General features: G+C 37.9%; 1 protein-coding gene across 1 annotated transcript; it reads right to left on the bottom strand.

The window, feature by feature from the left end:
• Positions 1-4,207: 4,207 nt before the first annotated feature.
• On the bottom strand, positions 4,208-19,842 carry nrsn1 (neurensin 1). Its single transcript, NM_001078834.1, has 3 exons — positions 19,811-19,842; positions 9,613-9,810; positions 4,208-7,322 (listed from the first exon to the last, which is right to left on the bottom strand). Exons 2-3 carry the CDS (start codon positions 9,799-9,801, stop codon positions 6,924-6,926), a joined length of 588 nt encoding a protein of 195 aa, NP_001072302.1. The 5' UTR covers positions 9,802-9,810; positions 19,811-19,842; the 3' UTR covers positions 4,208-6,923.
• Positions 19,843-20,245: the final 403 nt, after the last annotated feature.

The raw sequence follows: 20,245 nt of genomic DNA, 5'->3' as shown, positions 1-20,245 counted from the left end.
GACTTTGCGCAACTTTCGTAAAGACGCCGAAAAACTCGCGTTTTTTACGCAAAAATCGTAAAGACGCCGAAAAACTCGCGTTTTTACACAAAAATCGTAAAGACGCCGAAAATATCGCAAAAAATACGAAAAAGTCGCAAAATGTTCGTTTCCAATCGGAATTTTTCCAATTCGGATTCGAAATCGTGTCTTAGTAAATCAGCCCCTATGTATATGTATTCTCCACACACCATAATATAGCTGCTTTAGTCTCCTTTCTTTCGCATGTGTCTTAACCCCTATTTGTTGCTGTCTCTCACAGGATGCTTACATTCTCCCTGTAAACTGTAAACAAGCATCTTACCTGAAAGTGTCTAAGCTACTTACAGTTTCAGATGTACCTGTTGGAAGCTATAGCTATAAATCATCCCCTAAAAACCCAACTATAACTGATTTATGGTTCATTTTAAGAACATTCATTGAAACACTTTCAAAATAAGGATTTATAATGGAAACTACAGGCGAAGGATCTAATAGAGGGAAAGACACACCAGTGATGAAGATTTAACTAACTTTCAGAATCACCCCAACCCCATTGGTTTGGCTACTGGAGAAATTCTGGGAGTAATACTTATGCAAGCACTTAACATTATTCCTATGCATAGCCTATTGTTATTACTGATTTTAACTATCTACCCATTTTAATCCAAGGGGCCACAGTTTACCCATTCACACCTGACTTCTCCCATTCAGTTCTCACAGTTTCATATTAATGGCATTTTTATATGCTGTGGTTGCTGCAAAAACAATGTACACACTGGAGGATTTATATTCAGAAAGTGTTGAATTTTTAATATTATAGGCTTCTGGTTAGTGCTCATTTCTGTAACCAACATTCAGCATCCCTTTTTTTAATTCTGGTCATTTGTTGTGCCTGGTCAAGAGTATTCTCATCTGTAATACAAATGAATGCAGTTGCAGTGGGGACTGACCTTGAGGTTATTAACAGCTAAAACCTATTTGAAAGGGCAATCGCTTCAGAGGCATACTTACAAAAAATTGATGGAGTGGGGGTTAAGGAAAAAGATGAAGTGACTGGAACATACACAGTTTGCACTTACTAATGGCTGCACCCCCATACCCACTCACATACAGTACTTACTACTGGTGCACCTAAGAGTTGGTTATTTACTGTACTGTTTAAGTTCCAGGGTACATGTGCATATTGTTTTATCCCAGGTACAATGTTATTTGTATTTGCTCGTGTATGAAGTATGTTCATAATGGTCACATAATAGCATGATAGACTGTGGTGACTATGATGGTGTCTCAATCCTGTAATGCTTTATGACTCCTGTTGTGGTAACAGAATATTCTGCCACATATGTCACAACTCCTACCTGAAGTATATTATATTTTTAGTGACATTAATATCCCTGTGTGTTGGTTAAATCAGCCAAAGCCATACACTGATCCATCAGGCAAATGTGGAACTAGCCAAAACCATCTCTGCATAAAGGCCTTTTATTGTGCACAAGATTAGATTATAGGTAGTTTTATAGGATCTTTCAAATTAATGGGGCAGTATAACATGAGTGGAATGAATAGGGCTTGTGCTGAACATACCTTCTACCTATTGTTTTAATCACCAAAAATCTTTGTTTTTTTCAGGTAAACAGCACAAACTCTATTTTTAGTCTTTAAGGGCTCTGGCACACGGGGGAGATTAGTCGCCCGCGATTAACTCCCTGTTCGCGGGCGACTAATCTCCCCGAGTTACCTACCCCTGCCATCCCACCGGCGAACATGTAAGTCGCCGGCGGGATGGCAGACGCGGCGGCGCGATTTCGCGCAAATCGCCGAAAAAGACTCGCGAGGCTTTACCTAGGCAGAATAAACCAAGGGCTGAGGACTAGATATTGTGAGCCTAAACTTTGCCAGGACCTCTACAACAGTCCTGGCTATACCCCACAACATATTTTCAGAACAATTCCTATTGGGATCATGCTATGCAGATGTGAGGTATATTATGCATTTGGATTCACCCCTCTAATTACAATAGATATTAGCATGCAATAGGCTGCAAAGCCCACCACTTCACTCTATTGTATGATAGTTGTGTTTATGAATATACAGTATATATTCATATATATATATTTTTTTTCTTTTTCATTATTTTATTAAAAAAAAGCAAAACTGTTTCTTTGCTCAGCATTTTTTTTTATTTCAGACAATAAAGTGGCAACTACTAGTTATGTTAACCTCTACAGCAAACATAGGGAACACTTCAGTTTTCTCATTTGCAGTGTAGCTGAGTTGGCAGTGATCTTCAATCTCTCCTGATGCACTTGTATTTTCGGATGATATAGGAAGGTAGCAACAATACTGCTAACAAGTTTTTATATAATAAAATAAGATATAAAGGAACAGTATTAAGTAGTTTCTGCCAGAGTATCAGAGTAAGTACAATATTTATTTTGTTGCTTTGTATGACAGATAAGGGCTCATTTATGAAGGAAATCCAAAGTGCTAAGTGCATATTTTCAATTCTAATTGTCATGGTTTTTTTTTTACCCAGAATGCAGTATTTTCCCCAGAGTTTTAGCAAAATTGTGTAAACCCATAGAAATGTGTGTTGCAATTTTGTGAGCAACTATGGGGGCAAATTAGCACCTGCTTTTTCTGAATAGCGAGAAAATATCTTTCTAAATGGTGTCAATTTGTGCTCAACTTTGCTTCCATTCAAGCACTTTGGCTTTACCTTGCATTCACAAATGAGCCTTATTTCAATTATTGATGCAAAAAAAAAAAAAAATTTGATTTATAGTAATAATAAAGACACAGACTTCGATAACAGTTACCAGAGGAATGCCACCCAAACTGACCATAATTTCTGACTTGTGTCACTTGTGTGTGTGTGAATTTGTGCTGGGATAATGTGAGCAAGGGGAAAGTTATTGTGGGATTATATGGAGAAAGCATGCTTGAAAAGCCATCGCTAGCATTTGGCCACCCAGTTTGTGGACCAGATAGGTCCAAAGCATAATCGGGGGACTGTATCCTTGGTCCCAGACCTTTCTCAACTAGATTTTCAAACCACTACAATACATACCTGGCCAATCCCCAATCAGATATTGGTTGGCATATATGGGTCAATATGCTGTCAACTCTGAGTGGCTGTGTCCGCTGACATTTTCATCCCATGTACAGCCAGCTTTAGTGCCCTTTACAACTAAAATGATGATACAGGGCTGGTTTGCTAATATAGGTGTTACACTTGGCCTGTGCAGTTGCCCATAGCAACCAGTCAGCTAATAGGTTAAAAAAAATAAAAAGTCAAGGTCATATTGGTTACTGTGGCTTGTGTATGTTAATTGCAAACAAAAAAGAGCAAATACAATGTTTTTATCCTTGCCTAGTGATGAGTCCATTTTTTGGCAGGTTGCACAATTCCACATTTTACCATCAACTATTTTTTTTTTTTTTGCGAAAATGCACCTTTTGACTAAATTATGTTTCATTAATTTTTTCCATTTCCTGGAATTTTCCAGTTTCGCAATTTTTTTTGCAGAACCAATACAGGGCAGATTCACTCATCACCACCCTTGTCTTTTTTCTTTGCTCTTTTGACATTGCAATAATCTTTTTAATGTCAATTACATTGTGCAGGAAAACAGATTTACAAAATAGTTGTGCAGTGTATTAGTGTGCAAAAAAAACCCCAAAATATATAATTAGGACAATATAATGTGCTTACTGATAATGATAAAGTGAAATAAATGTAAACAGAAATGGTAATGCCAATTAGTGACTTAAGGCTGATGGTAAATTGTGTTTATTTTCCACCAATCTATTCTCCATTTGTGTATTTTGGCCGCTGGAGAACCATCTAAAACTGCCTTTGCTGTCTGCCATTTAATTAAATGGTAAATATGTAACAGCACTAGTTTAAACCTGAAAATGCTGTCATTTTATTGGCTGCAAAGTGCCTGTACTAGTGCTGTCACACGATTCCCATTAAGTGAACCATTACCCGTCAAATATGAAAAGTCTAGCATAACTGTTACAAAAATATAGCAATTATATTTATATTTGTTTTTCGTTCTACTGCTTTTATTCTTAATTGGTATAAAGATAATAACATCAATAAAGATAATAAAATAAATTATAAGGAAATGTGCACTTTATAGCACATTTAGGGGCAGATTTACTAAAACGCCATCATTTGTTTTTTTTATTTAAAAATTCGACTAAATTCATTTCCCCAAATGTCTAAATGTCGCAAGGAAAAGTCATAGATGTAGAATCAAATTGAAATATTTCTATTGGAGAGAACATTTATAGGTAGGTGAAGCTAGAAGATATTTGGAGATATTTTTCAAACTTTACCATGTTGCTCACTTTAATCCTTTAATAAGAGGCCCTTGGAGAATTTATATATATATATATATATATATATATATATAAAATGCCAATTGAAAACAAAACTTTGATTATCCAAAAACATTTGGAAAACGCTACCATGTTCCCTGTGAAACCTGTTGTTTCTGAGAGCAGAGAGGGAAGCCCAAGCGGTGTGTAATCTATGGACCCCTAGTGAGTAACTTGGGGCCAGAGAGTCCACAGGGAAAACAAGTCCTTCCTTCCCTTCGCAGTCTACACACCCCAGATTGCAAGCTTTTGTGTACTGCCATATTGAATTCTGGAGGCCCAATGGCCATTCCTTGCACAGGTTCAAGTGCATAAGCCTTGCTGCCCCTCAGATTTCTTAATGGACTGGCCAGGGCTGTGGGCCTCTGGGGTGCCCAGGCATACCATCATGTGGGTGGGGCATTATAAATTAAAAAGCTGGGCCTTAGCTCTTCCTTTCCTTGTCCTGCCAAACATAGTGTGAAGTTTAAGGTATTTTACATGCTTGATACTGCTGAGTTGTTTTTAACCATTAGAATAATCAATCATCATGTTAAGGTCACCATACACGGAAAGATTTCAGCTGCTAAATTTGGCTCCTTCAGACGAATTTGGCACCTTATCTTACCATGTATGGTGGCCCTCAGCCAGTCTGCCCGACCGATATCTGGAATAATATTAGCCAGATGTCAATCATCAGGCTTGATTTTTCCATTGGATCAAGGACCACATTGGCTCTTTGACGCAGGTTTTGCTCTAATGGGTTCTATTCCAGTCGTTGTCATTTTTACCGAATTACTCTGATATTGCTCACCTTAGGGCAAGATCCGCTTTTTGGCGAGGCCGGCAAACAATGGCATATGGCCACCTTTAGTCTTTTTTTCTAAATTTTAGAAAAAGTGGCAAAAGAAGCAAATGCAAAAATAAGTATTTTCTGAAACCACAGAAAGTGTGAATACATTTTCAAAAAATTGCAAATAAAATATGGTGAGTTTCTACAAAGGTCAATGGGAAGTGTCTCTAACAACTTTATTTAATTTGCCGGTTTATTAAAACATTAGTTTTTCAGGCTCATTTAAAATCAATGGAACAATATTCTCGCTTTTGTGCGAGTCTTTTTCTGTAAATATTCTGTCGTAACGTAATGGTGTAAAAAAAAGTTTTTTTTTAATGTGATGGTGTTTGTTTTATTGGCCTTATTAGTAAACAGGCCTCTAAAGGCACCAAGTTTGCCCAAGAGCAGCAACCTATAGCAACCAATCAGCAGGTAGGATTTACTGGTCACCTGTTTGAAATCAAACATCTTATTTGTTGCTATGGGTTACTGTAACTGGGCAAACTTTTATTACATATTGGGGTTATTGTAGTGAAAACTATATACAAGAGGAGAGCCTTTAATAACATGTTACAAACGGCTAGGAGCTGAAGAACTTACTGTAAAAATATCCTCACATATCTCCTTTCCATACAACAGAATGGATAAAACAAAACATTGTCAGAATTAGGAATCTGGGTTACTGGGATCATACTTTATACTGAATGTTAAATTTGTCTCACTAACCTCACTAACTGGCAACCTTTACTCTTCCAGTTCTTGCATAACTTCAACTCCCAGAATCCCCCTATGTGGAAATTAGAGTTTTGTGACAAGCAAAGTTACTGCAGTTACATTGCAAAGAGATGAAAATGGTACATACCATGTAACAACCACCATAGCGTGTCTTCGTTTAGTGGACAAGTGTAGGTTTTATCAGTGTAAACCTTGCAGTGTTTCACAATAAAAGCAATTATTTCACATACAATTTAGAATGAAACTGACTGGTTCCTTATATAACTTTTATGAACTGAAATGACACAAGGTGAAAACTATTCATGTCAACATTTTCAGCAGACATTGTTATTCACTTGACACATAGCATTTCATTGGTTTAACATGTTCAAAGATTTTGGAAGTGAAAGCTGGTGAACAGTAACCAAACAATAGCAAAGGAACAGATTGAATGACAAGACTGGAATTGGGGATGTGACAGCACAGTACCAAGGATACTATCCAACTACACCACTGCAAAGAAGAATGAAATAAAATATAATGGATCAGTGATAATGACAAATGTATAAGTTAAGAGCGGATGTACTGATTGATTTTCAAAGTCACCCCACGCAGTCAATCTTCTCTCAACCGATATGTTTCATCTGTTACTTCCATTATATTTACCCATTTTCTCATTTGCTTGGACCTCACTTAAAAGTAAGTATCAGGGCTCAACAGAAAAAGCAATTGGTTGCTGGTATGGAACCATATCAAGGGCATTCCGGATGTTACCATCATTATGAATTGAAAAGAAATACCGCTTAGAAAGCTTTCCATAAAAACACACAAGAACCCATGATCTTTTCACATTTTTGCTGTTAGGACTATTCATATATTTTTCAGCCACGTACAGTTGGACTGTACTGCAAAATAAGACTTTCACTGTAAAAATCACAAAAGCTGACCTTTTCAATTGAGAGAATTTTACATTGATGGGTAAATGTCAGGTTTCTGATGAAGGCTGAACATTTTGAACTTTGGACAAAGTAACAGGTATCTTTGCTTCTCCTGGAGCTGGGGCTTTTGTCACTGGATGAACATGGGCTTTAAGGTCTGCTATTCTTTCCTTAAATTTTTGTTGAAGGTATTTTTCTTCTTTGGAGTAACTTTTAGCAAAGGCAGACATCAAAAGACATGCAGCCAATGTAGTTCCTCCAATGCAGAACAAAATGGCCCCTGATAACTTACAGATATCAAGGGCTCCATTGAACTGAATGGCGTGGCTATCCACGACCACAAAATCATCTTCACCAAAAGCTTCGATTTTAGGTGGTACTAGAAAGCCCACTGCAAGCACTGCTAGACCCGCCAGCATGAGGATAATGCCCAATATGAGTCCGACCTAAAAAGAGAGTTTGCAGAATTAATTCTCATAAAATAATTTCAGACTGGACTAAACTTAATGTTAGCTTTTTTTTGCACATCAATTTGTTAAAGTAGACATATCATATAAAAATTAAGAATGTACCAGTGAATTATACTCCTCTAAATATAGGATTGTGCTTAAAAAAGTTGTGTTTCTGACTGATTTATTGAGAAATTCCACCAAAACCCCACTAGTCCCGCCCATCTGTTCCACTTCCTGCTGGCTGAATTCTCTGGTGCAGGGGGGCCAGGGGTTCTCAGTACAGGCACTGTAGGATAGGAACCAATCAGCAGCTAGGCTGACCTGATAGGGAACTGAAGCCTGTCTTTGCTTGTGTGAGTGCAGGGTTGTGATTGGCTCTCCCCCTCTTACTGTGCTTCTGGCAGGGACTGTTAGGACACGCCCACCCTTCATTTCAAACAAGGACAGAGACCTGATAGGATCTATAGGGAGCTCCAATAAAGGGGCCATTTTTACAGACTGTATTCAATTTTAGACCAATGTGAAACCAGCACCATATATTATTCATAATTGCCTACATTTATCCACTATGTCTCCGATAGAGGAGACTAAAGCCTAACTAAAGAAGGACAGAAATGTTGCACATCATGTGTTGGGGTTCTGTAAATGTCATAATATAAGACTGATTAGCAATTAATACAGATAATTACTACATGGCAGCTCAGAAACCATTGTAATTAGCATCAGAATTTAATAATCTGCCCTGTAGCATCAGTTTATTTGATAGCCCAACCTTATTTTCTGCTTGATAATTTACAACCACCCTTAAGCTTCTCAACAGCTGCCCAGGGCCCAGAACATGTGTGTGTTGCAGGCACTTTCCAAGATAGGGAGCTCCTGTGACAAGTTCTGGGTTATTGCTGCTATTGAGATGCTGAAACTTTTGGTTGGTGCAGTAAGTACAGTATATAAATAATGGAATTTTTAGCCATATTCACTTTTAGAGTGTAGTTTTTCTTTAAGGTTCAAATTACCAGTAAAAGAATTACATTTCTGGTTCCTTAAGGGAATTTTGGGAGAGATATGTAGCACTGGGCTTGTGGTGGCAGGGGGTATTTAGAAACAGTGGTTTATTATAGATAATACTAACACATTCCTGTCTGTTATAAGAACTGATGCCATAGCCATACACACATTGAATATAAGGGCTTGGGGGCAGGTAAGGCTTAACTTTTTAACCATTTACAGCCAGAACCTGGTACATTCAGTACCACTTCAAATAGCAATTACGGGAGGAAGATAAGTTCTCCCTTATTAAGGAACATTTTGCAATGTACTACCCTCGCTGAATGGGTGGATACCATACACAGACAAGTAAATGTCTGTACTGGGTCTCAAAATTTTAGTTGTATTTAAAAAGTGTAAAAATTCAATAAAATCCGTATGCTAACATTTAAAGGCCTTTACTCCTCTAATTCTCATGGCATTTCCTCACTTGTCTAGCTTTATGTTCCTGGCTGCCCCCACTGCTGCTCTTAGAAGCTTATTTATCAACATTGGACCAGTAACCCATAGCAACCAATCAGTGATTAGCTTGTTTCAGCCATCTGCAACTAGAACAATGAAAGCAAAAATTCTATTGGTTTCTATGGGTTACTTTCCAGATTTAAATTAGCGCAGTGCTGATAAATGACCCTTACTGTCTTTTCACACTATCCACTGCCCACTGCCATCACTCATCTTAAACCTTGCTGCTTCTTATGCCCCTTCCCTATGGAATTCTATCCTTGTATTCATACATAGAGGACACTCTCTCAATCTCTTCATAAAAAAACTTAGGTTCCACCTTTCGGAGCCCTAGAACATTACCTGATCTGGTCTTGACACCTAAAGGCCAGTATCTGAACCTTTACAGCTGTATGTTATCCACCCACTTAGACTGTTAACTGACAGAGACCTCCTTCCTACTGTGTCTCTTAACACATGGCATTTAATCTTTGAAAAGTTATACTAGTGTTTTTACTTTATCTTCCGTGTGTACTTTTCTGTATTGTAAACTTGTACAGCTTTGTGTATCCTAGGCTTTTTTAAACTAAATTCAAAAAATGATTAGTGGGTCTGACAGCCTTCCAAGAGGTGCATTTATAGAGAGGTTTGATTCCTGGGGACTGTGGGACAAAGAAAGTGAGAGAGACAGGGAATGCTAGGTGTCTCATGAGAGAAATCTTAAAGGGGGAACAAAATAAGCATTATCAAATCTCAGGCAGCATGTACAGATCAAAGGTGAATAATAAACTTGGTATACCTTCCAGAAAGCAGAGCTCCACCTACTAGGCGATCTCTGGATCTGAAAATCATCATCATATTCCCAGATTGAAGCTGTGCAGTCCTCATAAAACTGGTGGAGGTAGGACCGAACTCCATAACGATGGTATACTCCTTCTGGAGTATTTTGAGATTGTTTGGACCCACAGAAGTCAGCACATGAACTCATCCTTATCAGCTAAAATGACATAATCACCAAAATGTGTTAAACCACTAATCAATAAACGATACCAATAACTGTAAGTTAGATGGACTGTGTGTATACAGTGTGCATATAAATATAATATACACACATACATGCACAAACAAATACATTTTGGAGATGGTTGTAGCTCCCAAATATTTTAATTGAAAGGATTCATAAGATTGATTTAAGGGTTTCTATCCAAAAATATTTAACTTTACTTTTCAATAAAGGAGATTTAGCATCAAACTGCTCTGCCCATTTTAAAAATTGCAGTTAGTATTTTCAAAAACAGTTAGAAAACCCCTTCTGGCCAATTTATTTTGACCTATTGCTACAAAAGATGTGGCCACCATGTTGGATTCCAATCTTGGCTTCTAAGCTCAGTAAGAAACAACCCTGCTCTGCTTTCCTGCCCGTCGGAATCTGGCTGGCCAGCGGCTTCAGGAGGGGAGGAGAAAAAGAGTGAATTCAGCTGCACAGAATCTGTTATTTTAAAGGAACAGTAGAAAATTTCTAATTGAAGTACATTGCAAATATGCTTCTTTTTAGGTTAAAAATCATTACGTGTAATAGTGTTTTTGCCTCTACATCCCCTTTAAGCTGCTTGCAATAAATAAGTAGAACACATTGTTCTGTACGTTCGATGCACAGAGAACATAAATATCATTTACATATAGATTCATGACCTGCATACCATAATACCCATTAATTATTGAAAAAACTGCTGCCAGATAAATAGATTAGATGAAAATATGATTACGTTTGTTCTACCCAAACACATTGTTTGTTTTACCAACATAATACTGCATTAGTGCTATAAAAACCCCTACCCTAACAACAAAATCCATATATAGACAAGAGAAGAAAAAATTCTGTGGAGTGTTCTGTATTACACTGTTTACTCCTTGCTAAAATATTTTACATGTATAATAATGCTGTTTCATGTTGACAATAGCCATCTATCTATCTATCTATCTATTTATCTATCATCTATCTCTCTATCTATCTATCTGTCTGTCTGTCTGTCTGTCTGTCTGTCTGTCTATCTATCTATCTATCTATCTATCTATCTCTCTATCGATCTGTCTGTCTATCTATCTATCCATCTATCTATCTATCTATATATCTATGTCTATCTATCTATCTATCTATCTATCTATCTATCTGTCTGTCTGTCTATCTATCCATCTAGCATCTATCTGTCTATCTATCTATCTGTCTGTCTATCTATCCATCTAGCATCTATCTATCTATCTATCTATCTATCTATCTATCATTTGTCTATCATCTATCTAGCATGTATCTATCTGTCTGTCTATCTATCTATCCATTTATCTATCCATCTATCAATCTATCTATCAAATATCTATCTATATCTTATCTATATATCAAATAACTTAGTGTTATCTTTACTAGCTATGCACAATCTGGCTATACAACAACCACTTCACACAATGAAGTCAATTGTGAGCCACCATTAGCCTTACTATCTCAACAACAAACCAACTAATAGCAACAAGTCAGGGTGCTTCACCTTCATAATAACATTTCTGTATGACTTTCTCTCCACTAAACAAGCATATATGGACTGATACAAAAGTTCAAGTGGACACTGATCATGAGAGAAGGCAAGTGAAATACAGGTAAATATAAGAACATTAATTATGATGGTAGTGACCACTGGATATTATGCTACAAATCATATTTTGTTGTGGTTGGAAAAACTTATACAATTCATCATGCAATACACATATAATAATGATTTGTTGAAAGTGATATGTACAATTTAAATCAGGCTGTTTCAGTTGACTGTATACCATATTAAGTCACCCAATGTGATATTTCTCCTCCTCCTGTGAGAAGTAGGCAGGTATTAATACTTAAGTGCGGTGGGAAGGTGTGGAACTTCTGCTTTGACAATAACAAAGGTCTCCTGGTGGGCCCAGTTTATATCACTGCAGGATTTTAAGACCTTTATAAGACCTATATAGACTACCAAGTACACTGACTTATATATGGGCTAAAAAAACAATTTCCTTCCTGGCCATAGCTGTTCTGGCCTTAGATACTGATTAGGCAATGCTGAAAATGCCACTGGCTAAAAACCACATCGGGCTATAGTAAAGCTGCAGCTCTAGTATAGGTTCATCATATCATTAGTTTAAAGCCACAGTAACACTAAGAAATGAAAGTGTTTTAAAGTAACCTATTGTTTCTCCTACTCCCATGTAACCGGAGGAGTCCCAAGCCGGACTTGGATTTCTTACTATTGAGTGCTATTCTGATATCTACTGGGAGCTGCTATCCTGCTACCTTCCCATTGTGCTGCTGATTGGCTGCTGGGGGAAAAGGAGGGGGGTGATATAACTTCAACTTGCAGCTCAGCAGTAAAGTGTGGCTAAAGTTTATCAGAGCACAAGTCGCATGGCTCCCTGGGAAATTAATGAAATGAATATGGCTAGCCCCATGTGAAATTTTAAAAAAACTTAAAAATGGATTTCAATGCAGGATTCTGCTGGAGAAGCTCTATTAACTAATGTGTTTTTAAAAAAAAAAAAAACATGTTTTCCCATGACAGTATTCCTGTAAATGTAGTGCAAAATTACATGAAAGCCAGTGGTTCTTAAAGGGGAGCTCCACCCAAACACAACTTAAACATTTTGAAAAGTAAACATAATTTCAAGCAACTTTGCAATATATATCAATTAAAAAATATGCAGCCTTTTTATTATTTTAAATGTAATGATATGTTTTGGGACAGTTACCAAAGCCTGCCCCCTGTTCTCCTGCTGATCTGGCTGACTACTTTGTACTCAAATAAAATTAACAGTAGTCACCTGTTTTCTGCCTGCCTTTAGCCTACATCCTCCAAATCCCACAATTCCCTAGACTCAATAAGGATTGGAACAACAGAGTGCAATGCATTGTGGGTTATGTAGTTCCTTCATGCTGTCTGTAAGCTGTGAAGGAAGAAGTTGTTAGAATTTGTAACATCAATGTTTTAGTCCCTCCTCCCTTAGAAGGCTTTTCAAATGATTCCAAAAGAGAAGAACTGGTTTGCAGTTGGACCGTTTCATACTTTTTGAAGAAACATATTACAGTGATAGGTATATTAGGGGTTTCTGTGTTGTGAGGGGATCTTTATCAAACTCTGGTTCAGAAGCCGGAGTTCCCCTTTAAACAACTTACAAAGTAGCGCTTTTCATGCAGAGTAGAATGAGGACCCTATAAGGTTGAACTATCAGTGCATATTCTCTACCCCTACATCTACACATCTGAGTGCTGGTGAAGCACACAACAAGGGTACAGTACTTACCCAGTGCATTCCTATTTGAACTGCAGTGAACATACCCACTGCCTGTAGCCAAAGAGTTAAATTTGAACCAAGTGTAAACAGCACAATTTCTCCATTCTGGTTTGTATCCTTGGGTTGGATGAAACAACACTGATAACATTTCAGCTTGTTCTGGTTCTCACGCATACATCATGTTTCAAGGTTTTGAATGTATTTTTTCAGCTAATCTTATATCTGTTTTGAAGTGACTGACACAGCTTTGTGATTGGTTGGTAGGGAATTGCCCCTCTAATTTGGTAAAAAAGTAGCACCAATGTTTTAATAGTTTTTGATCTCTCTGGAACCATAACACGTGTTGCTGATTTTATCATTGATGTATGGATTAGTGTATGTTTAGTCAGACCATGGGTGTTCCTTGGAATCTGGTGAGAGACTACTATTGGTCTCTTGTAAACAATAACAACAATTAATTTAGGATAAGTATATCCTTAAGTTTAAATTCAAATGTATTGCCTTTTGGGCAGAGATAGCAGATCCCAAACCTGTATTCTGAGTGTAGCATGACTGTAGTTAGTAAAACTATACTGAATATACATGGACTTACTCCAGGGAGTACATATTGGTGAAGTGTATTTCCTGTATAATTTGTAAAAAGCCTCTTGGGTAAAAACAGTTTCTCTGAAGCACGTTTTGTCCTGTTGTGAGACCAGACTGGCAAACAACCTGGCAGGATGCTTTAAACCAACACATGGTTTTGTGTGGTTCATACAGTCATTGTCAGCAACCAAAATACCTCATGGACAGTGTCAAAGCTGCTTACTAAAGAGTCCTTACTATCTCATACTACCACAGCAACTACTTATTGATTTACCCTCGTCTGTCAAATCCTCATTCACGAAGTTCATCAACCAGACCTGGAAACCAACCTTAGGCTTTGGACACACATTTATAATTAGGATCCATGAGGGAGGATAATGATTTTTATCCTGCCTTTTATACGAACCACATGAATATCCAGTACCAATAGGACAATAACCAGTCCATGGGGCATGACATCAGTTGGCAGAGCTTTGCCTGACATTCCACCCACATTTAAAAACACCCCTCTTCTCACTAAGGGACATTTACACTTTATGGGGCAAAATTTAATGGGAAGTCACTAATCTCTTACAAAACCATTATTTTCATTTTCTCTAGTTGGGCATATCTAAACTCCCTATAGCACAGAGTTTTACAGATTTTATGGATGTTACCCTTCCTGGTTCCTTTCTTTTACCTAATAACTCCTTAAAACCAATCTTTTCCCCATAGTATAGAACTGTTTTGAAATATTATATATTAATATTACATTGTAGCATTAATAAAAAATATGGACTTAGTAAATAAAACAAATAATAAATGAACCTACACCATTAAAGTGGTAGTTCACCTTTATGCTATGGAATTATAATTTCTTAGTAACTTTTCAACTGGTCTTCATTTTTTATTTTTGTATTTTTATTTATTTATTTTCTTGCTTCTGGCTTTTTCCAGCTTTCAAGGGGGGGTCATTGACTTACTTTTTATTAGTCATCTTTATATTCAGACCTCTCATATTCATAATCCAGTTTCTCAGTAGCACCGCTGCCTGGTTGCTAGGGTAATTTGGACCCCAGAAACCAAATAGCTGCTAAAATCCAAACTGGAATGTCAATATTTCAAAAACCACAAATAATAAAAAGTGAAGATGAATTGCAAATTGTCTCAAAATCTATATCATACTAAACGTTAACCCAAAGATGAATGAATTGCTAAATTATTCTCCTCACCACACCCCCCTGATTTTAAATGCTGTAAATGGTTCTCTACAAAGTATTGCTTGTATCCTCAGCCTGCTGAGCTGTGGATGTCTATGAGTGGCGAGCCACTTCTTAGTATCCTGTATTGAAATTACTTTAGCATTATGTGCTTCTGGTACTCCCTGAAAACGATTCCTCCCGCGTGGCTATGAATTTCTAATTTTACCTTACAGAGCTATTAAGAAAACAAGCGTTATGTCGTTAGTCTATATATCTGTGCACTTAACAGCTGCACTGAAAGATGCCAGATGGTATTATTCCATAAAGTTAAAAATACAGGATCTCATGTTTGCTTAAGCGATTAATCCTGTACATGTGGCAAAGTGCTGCCCAGTTTGGCTTTGAACCTCTTTGTTCTGCTGATGAATAAACATTTAGGGAACATTTTCTATTTCAATTCTGCCTCATTTCATACGAACACGTTTGTGCATTTATTGGACAATTGAATGATCAAGAAGCATGCAAATTGGGCAAGCGTTTAGGTCAATTCCATGAGAAAAATTGCAGGAGAAGACATTTGGAAGGGGTGTTATTTCCATGCTATTTCCATAGAAATAAAAGGCTAAATAATATATTATGGTAATTTTTGCTACCTTATCATGACAATCATCCTGCTTAAATGCACTGTTTTTATAGCATGGCTGCAACAGATGTCAGTGGGACATACATTCTGCAACTGCTATTGATTAGTGCTGGGCAGTTTACTGAAGACTGTGAGTTGCATTTGCCATCCAAGGTATTTTAATAGCTGTTCTAGTCTGCATAACAGTTTAATAGGTTTCTCAGTTTGACATTTTTTGTATCATTTCGTGGGATTTGGCCCCAAAATCAAAGTCTATCAAATTCAATCCCTACAAATGACCCCTGTTGCAAATATATATACATATACAGACCTGTTCTTTTGATTATCCAGAGATAATCAATTGGAGTAATGAAGTTGCCAAGTAAGAAAAAGCTAGGAGGATGGTAGAATATAAAAATTCCTATGAGTGTGGCTTGAATGACCTCTTGAACAAGCACAATATCAAAGGCTAATGTGATGTTAAGATGTACAGTTAGTTTAGTACACTGTACATACTGGTATTTCTAGTTTATATATGTGGATGTATAGATAGGTCTGTATATGTATATATATATATTTGCAACAGGGGTCATTTGGAGGGGTTGAATTTTATAGACCTTGCCTCTTTTTTTTAACCTATATTTACTATATAACTATGTAAAAGAGGAAAGTGACTGCTCTACACTAACTAGTCACTCTAGGCAGGAGTAAAAGCTCAGGGAACCCTGTGCCTCCATTCACTCCTCTCACTTAGAGTTGGGAGCAGGCTATTTAGATTAGATACAGAATTTGAGTTGGTGCATAGGTTCACGGAAAGCCCTTATACATCATAGAAAACCCATTTACCCATAATGCATCACAGTTTGTAAGGCTTTGCCTTAACTGACAGACTGGCTGGGTTCTCAGCTGTTTTACACCCATTATTACATACTTGCTTTGCTATCTCACAGGGCACTCAAGGGATAAGGAGGATAAGTGCTGCTGTACTTATACAAGTAGTAATATGATAGCACTAAAGACACACATTATTGAATCTTATTAGATGCACGTGTCTAATTAAATGCAACAAGCTCACGAGAGACAAATTATTGGAAACCAATCCAAAATCAAATATGCCACTATTATTTAACCTGAGCCACAATAGTGAAACTCATGACCCTTTATCCCAGCATTTGTTGCTGCCCAAAAATTTTCAAAATGACTCTTCTGTTCCACCACTGTACAGAAGATTAGTCCATTTTCACACATTATTTTATGGACTGGTACTTGTAGGACTTTAGTGCCTGTCAGCACTCTCGAACATGAGTTAATTTTATATAAAAGCGGAATATGCTTTAATCCTGGGCTGCTCACAAAATTTAAACTGGATCCGTGTAGTGTAGTAATAGATCTTTAAAGGCTACCAAATGGCAAATGACTGATTATGTGCAGTACAGTAAACTGCTCATTTACAGACAGTTAAGAAAATAAGAAATGATATTTCCGATATATATGTCTGATTTTTAGAAGGAAGAAAAAAAGGGCTTTTTGTGGTGTTGCTATATACAGGTTATATAGTTAAAGAGACAAATGGAAATGTATCCATGATCTAAGCGTGAAAATGGAATGGCAGCCCTAGATTCTAAAGCAAATCTGCCAGAAGGAAGTGGTGGGTGGAAAGCTAACATTTATGTCACTCCTCCCCCAGCACCCAGTCATACAACTACACACATACGATCAGTACTGATAATTTCGCTCCATAGCAACCGGGAGCCGTGTGTGGAGAACTCTAATAGGCACATAATATTAAACAGACAAATATGGTTAGAAAATCATTTGGATTCCTTACGAAAAGCACAATTACCAATGCAAATTTTCAAATGCAATTTCATTTCTGGGAAATGTGATTGTGATGTAACATAAAAACAGGCACAGCAAGATCTCCTAGATATTTATGAGAACAATGGCTAAACCTTATTCAAATAGTGGGAAAATCAGGTTGTTTGTGTATCTGGAAGATAGACATGCTGCTTAGGTAAATGTATTACTTGGATATAAAAGGAAAACATTGATTGGGGCACATTTAATAACACAGATGTAACGTGTTGGGCAAAAATGCCCTTTGTAATTTCCTGAATTGTTTAATTAGATTGTTTAATCTAACCAGGACTTTTAGTTCAGTAAAGCACAAAGTTAAATCTATACACGCGAAGCTGCAAAGGCAGGCATATGTAGTTTATGTGGGATAACTGTATACACATGTAATGCTTTAAAGACTAGTCAGTCGGTACTTACATGCATGCCTCTAACTCAGGCATCCTCTGATGGGACTTCTGGGAGTTGTAGTTGTATCATAATCTTAAAGGTTACAATTTTTTTGTTAGAAAATAAGACTGCAGCAACCACCAAAAGCCCAGTTTCTTAACCTTGGGTCCCCAGATGTTGGTAAACTACAATTCCCAGAACTCTTCAAGATTAGTATAAGTTGAAGAATGCTGCAACAATAGTCTGGCAACACCTATAGAGCTAAGAAACAAAGTGTTTTAGGACCCTGCTGATGTTACAGAATGAAAATTCCCAGTATCTTTCCCTTAGTTAAACAGAGAGAAGGGGCTGTGCTGAAGTTTGCCTGACCCTTCAAAAAATATAATGTATCATCAAGGCTCAGACAAACTTCAGCAACCCAAAGAGGGGTGAGTAAAGCTGGCCATACATGTTTGCCATATGAGCATTTTCTTTACATATATATATATATATATATATATGTATCTGAATCACAGAGCACTCATGGGAATTAAACTGATTGCAAAAATGTGTTTTTGCACTTAGTTTAAGTCCCATAAGTGCTCTGTGATTCAGATACTTATGTTATTCAGATACTGTACACCTGGGTTCTGTTTTGTGATTTATTTTTTGGTGTAAAGGCTAGGGTCCCTTAGACGATTCAGCAGCTAATCGGCCTGTGTATGGGCATTACCGACGGGCCTGGCCGACCGATATCTGGCCTGAAATCGGGCAGATCTCGATTGGGCAGGTTAAAAAATCTAGTCGGATCGGGGACCGCATCGGCTTGTTGATGCGGTCCCCAGACCGACTTTTCCAATACCCGTCGTTATAAACGATCGAATTAGCCTGGATTCTCCCGATATCGCCCACCTGTAGGTGGGGGTATCGGGAGAAGATCTGCTCGCTTGGCGACATCGCCAAGCGAGCGGATCTGAAGGTGTATGGGAACCTTTAAGCGCCAGATATTAATGATAAATGTGAACAGAGATATATACATATATCTATCTATATATATAATAGATATATATGTGTGTGTATATATATATATATCAATCCAAATGGTGTCCGCACTCCAAGGCTCAATATTCTGCGGGGTGCTAGCCAAATTTATGTATGCATAGAAAATAATCATCTGTGGCCAGCACACCCTTCAATGTTTCATCAAAAATTTTTTATTGTAGATATATTGTTAAACAATATATCTACAATAAAAATTTTTTGATGAAACATTGAAGGGTGTGCTGGCCACAGATGATTATTATACATATATAATCTGTTCACATTTATCATTAATATTTGATCAGTGCTGGGTGCTTAAGGCCCTAGCCTTTACTTGAGTAGTTACATAAAACTATGGACTACGAAAAATGAAAGTGGAAATTAGGAATATCTAAACAATGTAGTCCCTTGCTAGCCAATCGCCAGAGCGCTAGAGGAAGTGGCCTGTGTGTCCTTCCCCGGCGCCCTGTTGCACAGCGGAGCGCTCTCCCTGGTGCTGAAATCGATTCGGAGCCTCTGTTCACGTAACCAGTGACGCCGCTACTCCCATCTGTTTATTCATCAATGTCCTCACAGCGCCAGGCTCGCAGCTCGCTAAGGACGTATCAGTATCACAGATGTGCCAGCAGCAATAGAGATTATTTAGTAGAAAACTGATGGCTACAACCCAGTATAACATGCAAGAACTATTTCTCTCCATTCGGCTATTCTTGCACTAAAAGACCGGCATAGATAGCGATGTACATTTCCTACCACACAATTACTAAGGTGTAACATGCTAAAAAGCCGCTATATTATATACGTATATACATTTAATAGTGTTAAAACATAGTACGGTATATAGATGAGTTGTGTGCATTTGTATGTATAACTTATTCTGAGCAGGAGTGCGATACTACCTGATGGCAGGAGAAGGGCATGCCATTGAAACGAGCTATTACATGCCAGGGCAGCAGTGTGTTCCACGGCACCGGCAAGTCTAATAACACACGAAAAGCGATAGTGAATAGCAGAATAACGCCGGTTCTTTACCTTTCCCCCTGCTCTCTGGGCTGAGCCGTGCTGCTAGCTGCAGATCTCCTCTCTTTCGGGTCCCATCCCTCTGAGCTGTAGGCGCAATGATCGCATCGCTCCTTTCTTTCAGGGAGAGGGAGAGAGAGAGAGGCAGGGCAGCGTGTGATTGGCAAATAGCCTTGTCAGTCTGCAGATCATGTGATGTATTCCGGCTCTGCCTGCTGCCCTCTCTCTCTCTCTCTCTCTCTGCCTTCACTGCCTGATTCCTGTGTGGTTGCCATGGAGAAGGAAGGGGGGTAGGCGGGCTTTTTTAAACCAGCAGCAGCTCAGAAGCACTGGATCAAAAACTGATGGAAGAGAAGTCCCTGCCAACTATGCAGCACTAAAAGTTTTGTAATTAGCATTGAAATCTGTTTTTGTGCTGCCTGCTATATCTTTTAAACCCCCCACTGC

This window comes from Xenopus tropicalis, chromosome 6, assembly GCF_000004195.4.
Source record: "Xenopus tropicalis strain Nigerian chromosome 6, UCB_Xtro_10.0, whole genome shotgun sequence".
Lineage (NCBI taxonomy): Eukaryota > Metazoa > Chordata > Amphibia > Anura > Pipidae > Xenopus > Xenopus tropicalis.
This window is presented reverse-complemented; position numbering and strand designations above follow the sequence as displayed.